Here is a 9,509-nt window from a genome sequence, read left to right as displayed (position 1 = left end):
GAGAGAGAGAGAGAGAGAGAGAGAGAGAGAGAGAGAGAGAGAGAGAGAGAGAGAGGACTGTGCCTGCACCCTTTGAAATCCAGAGGGGTGGGGATTTCTAGTCAAACTGGGATCCAGCTTGGCTGTTTGCTTGTTTCATTTAATCTAATTAGCTAAATTTGGTTTTCCCTTGGATCTTACATTATGTTAGACTCAAGAAGCTTTCAGAATAACAGAGTTTAGCTTCACTTGGTTTCTAGTTTTCTAGAGAGCAGGGGGAAAAAAAAAAGCCTGGCATGGATTCCTAGTTTGCTCCTTAGGGCTGCTCAGTCTTTGAGTCAATTGTCCTGTTCCAAGAGCCCAGGCTGCTTAACCCACTACAGCTTCTCAACATTCATTCCCTCACCTGGAGACTCCCAGAGGCATGAGCAAATAGTGCACATTTCTTTTAAGATTAGTTGAAGAGAGTTTGGAGGAATTAGTTTAAAGAAATCTAACCCGAATCACCTCAATTTACAAAGAGTACTTACGATTCAGATGATACCGTGTCACACAGTCAAATGGAGATGGAGCAGGGATGTGTGGGCCAGCAAGTTTAAAACACGTTAAAATATAGAACATACAAGTCACCCACATTTTAAGCCCATTCGTTTTAGCATGCTCTGGGTTTTCGATGGCCACTTCTGTTGAAATGTAAAGCTTCATAAAGAACAGCATTCATGGGATCCAAATAAGTTCATACAATGAGTTTTAAAAAGCACATACATAAAACACGATGAGGGTCCAAAGACCATCAGAGAATCTGGGAAACTTGGCAGACATCAGTTAGTGCTTGCCACAGGGCAAGTACCTTTCTATGAGAATGTTCCTAGTTCAGTTTCTACCTCTTTGAACATATTAATCAAATGATTCAGGCTGATGTTTTTGGAGGAGGCATAGATCATTTATCTGAGATGTTGGATTGAAGCAAAACACCCCAAAGGTGAAAAGATTAGCCTAGACTAAACATGTCCTCCGTGGGTCACTGACCATTAACTTAGAAACTGGATTTTTGCTACTTCTCAAAACCTCCCTCTTGAGGTTCTTGCCTCTAAATGTGCAAGATTCCTCTTGTTAAATTAGCCTGGCACTGACCCCTAGTGGTCTCCCAGGAATTAGTTAATTCTCAGAAGGTTCTGAACCTTTCAGAACAGAAACTCCTTTTAGATAGGTGACCATCTCCCAAGCAACAGAAGGTAAACCATTTAGCTCCTCTCATTAACTTCAGTAACAACAGATGTGTAGTTGCAGGCAGAGATTTGAAGTGATTTAAACAGTTATTTGTTCTTATAATTCAGGGGGTTGGGGAAAGTATTCCTAAAGCTTGGACACAGGGGAAACAATCATTTGCAAATTTACATAAAGCTTTTGCCATTAAACACAAGCAATTTGGGATATGATGACTTAAACTGTGTCAGAAATATATTTCTCTATCCCGTTGGATAATGTAGGGCAAACATAGCCACATGAGAATCATATATTGTAAGAAAGACCTGATACCTGTGTCATACACTGAATTGGTATGTGGCAACAAACCCAATAACAATTTTCTAATACACTCAACTGCTTTATTGAGTTTGCAATGAGAAAATCCAAACAGAGAGTACAGAGAAGCGATTTCCTCAAATCTTATTTTATTTTATTTTTCCTTAGATTCATTTTAATGATGAATAGCGAGATAGCTAGGTTGGGGATATTATTCATTTTTAGGAAGTGTTATCGTGGGAGAGGGGGGATAAATAAGTGTATTATTTAAACATCAAGTTAATGTCTCTGTGACTATTGATGTGTTGCTCAGGAAGAGTTGCTCACATAGACTAGGCCTGCTATCTCGTTTGAAGAGGCCTCCGGTGAATGGAATGTGCTTCTTTGGCCATTTGCTGAGGGTATATTTGTAATCTGGCTGTGAAATATGGCTCAGTTGACTGGAGATAACCTATTTTTACAGTCACAAGATACTGTTTCATCCATCTGCAGATCTGAAAGTGCAATCCCGCAGACTATTTGAAGTTGACATATCCCCACTGGGATGAAATAGGGTAAAATGTAAAATATGTGCTCTCTGTTATCTCTGGGAACTGTGTTTCCTTTCTGGCTTATAAGAAGCTTAAGCTCAGAATCTGACAGCGTCCATCTGACTTGGACACTACCTCCACCGGAGCTGACTTTGTATTAACAAGAGTTTGTAATTCCTTGGCGAACAAACAGCTCAGACTTGTTGAGTCCACAGCCTTGTTTTTGACTTAGGAAAACCAAAGGAGAATATGATACAGTCCTTTCTCCCTCAGAGGACTCAGAGACACCTGCTCTTTTGTATAACTGCCCTTCTATATGCAGTCCCCCCCCTTGTATCTTAGGACACACAAAAGGTCATAATTTGTTTTATTATACTTGGGATAATTTATCACTAAACAAGTTTTGTTTTTTTTTTTTAAAGTAGATTTCCTGGTTGGTTACCACAATATACATGCTGCTTTCTGGGCACATATGTGTATATAGACATACTGATTGGCTAGAAAAGTCTGAAAGAAATTCTAACCAGAGCCTGGCAGGCAGACAACCTTGTAAAAAGCAGGACAAGGGTAACGCTAAGAGCTATCTCACTTTTTTTTTCAAGATTTAAGTTTTCCTCCATAATGACATGATCAGGTTGATTTTCAGTAATTCATCGAAGCACGGGATTGTCAGATATGACAATAGATCAGATAAATATTTAAAATAAGGGTTGAAAGAACCAAAGACCATGAATTTGCAAAGGTCAGTTAGTAACTATTGTTTAAATGTTTTCACCTCATATGCCTGTGCAGAACCAGGAAAGGGCTTTACATGTGAGGCGCTTTTTACATCCTGAGGATGAGAGCAACTTCCCCCTGGTTTAAAGTGTGACTTATTTTGCCCCTGGTGCCAAGGAGGATTTTCCAGGAGCTAAGAAGATGCTGCTCCCTCACTGTCAGGCCAGGAGTGGCATAGCTCACAGCTGACTCACACACATCCAGGACACAGGGGACCAAGCAGGATAGAAACCATGCGTGTTGCCTCAGCAGTGAGCTGTGGGGAGTGCTTCAGGCAGGAGTGAACAAGAAGCCTGGGCTCATTTTCCTTCAGAAATATTTATTAGACTAACTCCAAGGGAAACGTGTTTTCTTCCTGGCGTAGCCTAAGCTAACCAGTGATAGCTAAAACTCCAAATACAGTGAGCGCTCTTATGATTCTCTAAGACATTAAAAAAAAGTCATTTTTCTCAAGTCTCCTCATTTTTCCAACCATGCATGTTCTTTCTCCTGGTTGAGAAAGCTCTGTGAGTACAGGAAAATGGCTTAGGTCTTTTTTTTTTTTTTTGAGACAGGGTTTCCCTGTATATCCCTGGCTGTCCTGGAACTCACTTTGTAGACCAGGCCTTGAACTCAGAAATCCGCCTGCCTCTGCCTCCCAAGTGCTGGGACTAAAGGTGTGTGCCACCACACCGGGCAGCTTAGGTCATTCTTTAGGTGTGTGTGTGTGTGTGTGTGTGTGTGTGTGTGTGTGCTGTAAGATACCTGGGTGAAGATTCACATAAATCATCAGAAAAAGGTTTCTCCTCCTCCTCTTCTGATGTTGTCCTTCCTCACCTTACTTCTCACCTTTGCCCCAGCGTTTTCTACTGAGAACCAAGCACAGGGAACTGAACTCAGGTTTTCTACTACGTAAGCCAGCTGTGTCCAGATAGCCTTGGTTAGCTGACCGTAGCCTCTGTCTTCTTGTCTAGATATCACCACTGGGTTGACAGCCTTTGGCTTCACGGAGAAGCTTTGTCACACACCCTGCACCCTTTAAGCCAGTGTAGAAGTTTCCACTGAGCAGTTGCTTGTTCACTATTTGCTGCAACAGGTTGTAATGAGAACGAGGCAGACCACTTGGACCGGGACCAGCAGCCTTATCCACCTTCCCAGAAGACCAAACGGATGCGAACTTCCTTCAAGCATCACCAGCTCCGGACCATGAAATCCTACTTTGCTATCAACCATAACCCAGATGCCAAGGACCTCAAACAGCTTGCTCAAAAAACAGGCCTGACCAAAAGAGTTTTACAGGTAAGCCACATCCGTCACTGGCTTTGTTTATTTCTCCTCCCTTCCCCCTGACCTTGACCTGTTCTCTTCCCTAACCACTTGGACATGACTATTTCATACTCTGCTTCCTAGTCGGCTCCTTCCTTAGTTATCTTCCTACAGGGACTTCCTGGAGGGAACTCAGGGAGAAATCCAGATTCACATTCTCCCTACAGATGGAGAGGTGGGCTCCAAAACCCCATTGCTGTATCCATGGCGATGACTTTATTTAAACAAGTACTGCCTGTAGAGTCGGGTTTAGTGGACTAGTTTCCAAGGATCTACTGTCCCATATCCTCAAACCCTCGGCAGCCCACCCCCGTTATGACTTTCCAAATTCAAGTGGCCCGCCCCTAGCCCTTGAGCAGTCAAAAATAAGGTTAGTATCTCAGTAAGCAGTTAGTGTAGGAGTTTTTTCATTTTACCAAGTCGTGATTAAAAACCAGGAGTTTTTCCTGGTGTTGAATTGCGTTCCCAGACTTACGGGAAGATTTATAAAGTTACAAAGGGTTGCCATGAGTGACCTGCCATCTCCCCACTCCTCATGACCAATAGCAGACATTTTCTGCTCTCCTGTGTCGCTCTGGCAGTTTGGGGTCTGTGACTGGAAGAGTTTTACTGTTGTACAGAATTTGTCAGGTGACTAGCAAACAGCTTAAACTTTCTGGTGTTCCCTTCAAGTGAGTAGTTCCTACTTTGAGACACTTTTATTTAATGACCCTGTTTTTCCCCCCCGTTTCTTTTGAGAGATGGTGTACTTCCCCTAGACTCCATACCTTTGTTTCTGTAGTATCTTTGTTTCAGCATCAGTTATCCCAAGTGGCACATTTAATTCAGGAATATATAAATTAAGAGAGTATAAATCTATTCTACTACTGGAATTCGTTTATTTTGAAAGAAGTAGAAAAAGTCCACTTTCTTTCCAAGAAAACAAATATCTAAAAGGAGAAATAGAGGAAAGAAAAGAAAGAGAGAAAAAAAAGGAAGAGAGAAAAGAACTTAAAAAAAAAAAATCGATAAAGAAATCAATTGGGATTGGTTTGCAGGTTTGGTTCCAAAACGCACGAGCCAAATTCAGAAGGAACCTTTTGCGGCAGGAGAATGGGGGTGTTGATAAAGCTGACGGCACGTCGCTTCCGGCCCCGCCCTCAGCAGACAGCGGCGCTCTCACTCCACCCGGCACTGCGACCACTTTAACAGACCTGACCAATCCCACTGTCACTGTAGTGACAACTGTGACCTCTAACATGGACAGCCACGAATCCGGAAGCCCCTCACAAACTACCTTAACGAACCTTTTCTAACATTGGTTTTTTTGGTTTTGTTTTTTTGTTTTTTAAAAGAATTCTTTCTCTTTTTATTATTATTCTAATATTATTATTTTATTATTTACAAGACTTTTTTTCTTTCTTCTAACCCACAAGATATTTGGGGAATAAAATAGCAGCTTGGTGTGGTGTGTAGCATCTACACCACTTGGCTATGAGTTTACAGAATTGTCGCTTTTAAATGAACAAATTTGGTCTGCAAGTTGTATTTGACCTTTTTTCTTTAATCAGTTTTTTTTTTTTTTTTCAGTTGGTAATAAGTGCCTCTTAAAATTGTATGTTACTTGTTTCCAGAATCTCGAAGGGAAAAAAGAATGGTATTATGATGGGCGAATTACATTCCTTTTCCTGTGATCAGGTTATTAATGAAACAGATATTGTTTTTTATCTTAAAATTAAAAATGATTATATTAAAAAATTAAATATATTATTACTATTTTTTAATTTGAACTACTAATTCAAGTGAAGACTATAATTAAACAAAAATGCTAATATCAGTTTTAAATAGTAGTGATTAACTGGGTGGGCAGTCTGACTCAGGAATGTTACTTCCTGCTGTTAGAGTTGTATAGGCCCCATCCCAAAGCTTTATTGCTTTAAAAAAAAATCTTAAACTCCCCGAAAATTACACTTAGAATTTGAAATTCTAAACTTTTGACCCCCCAAACACACATACACACACACACACACACACACACACACACACACACAGGAAAAAAAGAAAACTCAGTCAGTCTCTGAAACTATTCTTTCTATTTTATCATGTTTTTCCCCGAGAAATGGAAATAAGCAAAATATAATTTTTAAGAAGTAAAAATAATGGCATAATTTAATTAATACTTGATTAATTGGCTTCAGCTGTACCATGATATTGTATCTGGCATTCTACATAATGTCTTTTCTTTCTTTCTTTTTCTTTTTTTTTAAACCAACTTAGTAAACTAATACCAACAATGAGAATTATTTGGTTTTTCTTTATTTTATTTTGGCACAGGTTGATTTATGTATAAAATCTTTTTAACTTTACAGATGTGAAGTTGTGACTCTTAAAGTAGATAAACTCAGAAGCCTTGTGGATGCCAAGCTGAATATATTTCCTAGTTTACAGTAGCATTTTTTTTTTCTTTTAATTTGAGGTGAAATCTTAATGGTCTGGGCAGTGGTGAATGTTCATCTATCTGCTTCTGTTGTAGTTAAAAAAAAAAAAAACAACTAGGTTGTGGATTTCCTAAAATAATAATAAAAAAAGAAGTCAAGATCTATGTCTTGCTTTAGTGGATTGTTAAGAATAACTTTGCACATACTGTCCACCGTTTTGCACCCCTTAAATCTCCTCTGGTGGTCGAAGTGGCTATTTAATTGATTTTAAAGGTGCCCTTCTGGCTGTATAAATGTGTGGTTACATATCGACAGTTCACTGCCCACATTAAAGTGCATTATTGTAACTTTTGCTCAGGGTCTTTAGAAAATTAGCACAGAAAGTAGCTTATTTTTAAAAAAAAAGATGATGATGGAAGAGAAGTTAACACTGTAACAGAAGAAAAGTGTGATCGCCATTATATATTTAGCAAGTGTGGTCATCTTCTATGGAGCTTAAATCTTGACCTTTCGTATTTCTCTTACATTTTGGGCATTTACCACTAACCAGACCAAACAATCTTGGTAAGGCTGAGATCTTATTTACACACTTTTACAGGTAAAATATCGAGACTTATAAATTTTGTTCTTTGACAGAACAATATATGGTACTACAGATCTACTTTATTAAGTAGACTAATTATAACTCAGTTCTCCTATGTGCCTTATGATATAACTTGGAAGTGAGTTTGTGAAAAATCAGGATATATGTGTTGTTTGTTAAATTAACTGTTAACCCTTTCGACACCTCGCTAGTTTTGTACTGTTTTACCTCTTATTTCTGAAACTCTTTTTATGGTGTATCCTGTTAGAGGGGACAAACATGTCATAGAAAGCAGTTGTGCACTCTTTCAAAAATAGTTGATAAATTCAATAATCTTATATATTGAGCTTCGTGTTTATAGTACAGTAAGTGATCTAGCAAAATTGTCCATGTTCCTTTGTTTATTGATAAATGCATTGTATAGAAACTATTTCCCCTAAATATTTATGGACCAAACAATTGTGATATATCCTATTAAATTTGTGTGAATAAACCATTTTGAATCTAAGGAGTTTTATTTCCCATCAGTTTTATTTAAGTTTTACTTGCATTAGTTTGTTTTCAATATCTATGTGTAAAAGATAAAAAATAGCAGCTCAATCAAAAATTCAAACAGACAAATAGCTCTTAGGTTTCCAAACTTCTGATTCATATCAAATGCACACACCATTGAAGATAAAATCTGATTTAGTCTTGAAATACTCTTAAATATTCGTGTTTATAATAAAAGTAATGCCCCACTGATTTGACTCAGTTCAATTTTTAGAATAAAAATAAATGAACAGATCTGTAATTGCATGAAAAGAAACCTTAAATATGATTAAGATTTAATATCAGGTCTATTGAGCACAAGTGGATATTTGTAAATCTAAATAGAAATTGCAGACCCCTAAAAGCCAAGTTGCTCTGTAGTTAATAAATTGTCACTATGATTTTTTTTCAGGGAGAACAAATCTTGGGGCATTACAGCCAAACATCCCGACGTTTGAAAATTCCCTAAAGTATTAAAAGAAGGGGAAAAGTTTGATCGGAAATCCACTGCAGTGAAGACAAAGACACTATTAGGTTATGATAATCATACATTTAAAAGTTTATTGAACCAAAAGAAAGAGAGAGAGAGAGAGAGAGAGAGAGAGAGAGAGAGAGAGAGAGAGACTTAAGTGTCATTTATTGAATGTTAAGAAAACCTGTTCTTTATGATGTCTGACACAAATGAAGGCTTAGCCTCATGTGGTTTAACAAAAGAGCGAGATAAACCACGTCTAAATCAGAGCAAGCTGGCAGTAAGATGCCCTCCCCACATTTGGAGAAAATTATTACTGAAACAATTCCACACATTTGTCAAGCACAATAGCTGTAAAATAAAGTCCAAAAACATCCATTTCATCTGCTTGCTAATGTGTATCAGTCCTACCTGTTAATGGCATTTTCCAATTGTAAATTCAGAGAATAACTTTTAACCCATTAATGAGAGAATAGGGACCAAGCCCAGTAATTTTAGTATTATTGTCTATACTTCCTTTCTCTGAGAAGGCTCTGCATGCACTTTTGCATCTATCACCTCTAGTGTACACCTCTGTAATGATGACTTTGCTGTTTCCTGTATGATAAATAGCTTTCATTAATAAACATTTTATTTGATGCAAACATAGTTAACTTTATGTTAAACACATATTGTTGAAATAAATTTTGAGCACTGTCTCAAGAGAGGCAGGACAGTACACTTGTAGCTTGTTATGCCCAGGGGTGGGGTGGGGAATCCAGACTAGAGAATGAGGTGAAGTTATTTTTTTTTTTAACTTTTTATGGATTTTTCACTTACTAAATTTAGTTTATACATGGATGAAAATGAAATAGCAAGCCCAAATGACAACAAAAATAAACATCAGAATAAATTATTATGTGAAATTTCAGCAACCGTTTTTAAGTTCTAGGGTAACATAGATTCTCTGCGAGTTTACAGGTTCACTATGCAATGAGCAAATTTATTGAAGCATACAAGTATATTCTGAGTTCTGACATTTTGTTATTTGTATAGTTCAGGGTGCACGAGGCATCAGAAACAAGGGACCAATGGGAAAGAAGAGCAAATATTTAGGGACGAGGCTTTTTATTCACTGTTAAAGGGAATACTTGAAGAAAGAAGTTTTGTAAAGCTACTCTCACTTAGCTGTATATCCAAAGCACATGGTAAACACGTTAGCATGTAGAACACTATCCAGAAAAAAATTTCCTTATGAAATTTTTATTACATACAAATAAACCCTGTGTAAAGGATGTAAGTTTTACGAATGACAGACATTAAAAAAAACAAAAACAAAAACAAAACTCACTTGTATTTATTCTCAGAATTGTGAATGTTTTCTCAAACACTTTGATTCCCTGAATGCTAAA

General features: G+C 37.7%; 1 protein-coding gene across 2 annotated transcripts in view; it reads left to right on the top strand.

Annotated features, from left to right (window-relative positions):
* The window catches only part of Lhx9 (LIM homeobox 9), a 14,077-nt gene extending 5,819 nt beyond the window's left edge, over positions 1-8,258 (top strand). Inside the window, exons 4-5 of one of the 2 annotated variants that reach the window (XM_021198640.2) lie at positions 3,886-4,088; positions 8,059-8,258. In XM_021198640.2, the coding sequence (XP_021054299.1) occupies positions 3,886-4,088; positions 8,059-8,115 (260 nt within the window). In that variant the 3' untranslated portion in view covers positions 8,116-8,258. Of the gene's footprint in view, positions 1-3,885; positions 4,089-5,152; positions 5,837-8,058 lie in introns of those variants that run through there. The other variant, XM_021198639.1, reaches the window with a different exon arrangement.
* The last annotated feature ends 1,251 nt before the right edge of the window (positions 8,259-9,509 follow it).

The sequence above is a fragment of the Mus pahari genome, chromosome 5 (genome assembly GCF_900095145.1).
Source record: "Mus pahari chromosome 5, PAHARI_EIJ_v1.1, whole genome shotgun sequence".
Lineage (NCBI taxonomy): Eukaryota > Metazoa > Chordata > Mammalia > Rodentia > Muridae > Mus > Mus pahari.
This window is presented reverse-complemented; position numbering and strand designations above follow the sequence as displayed.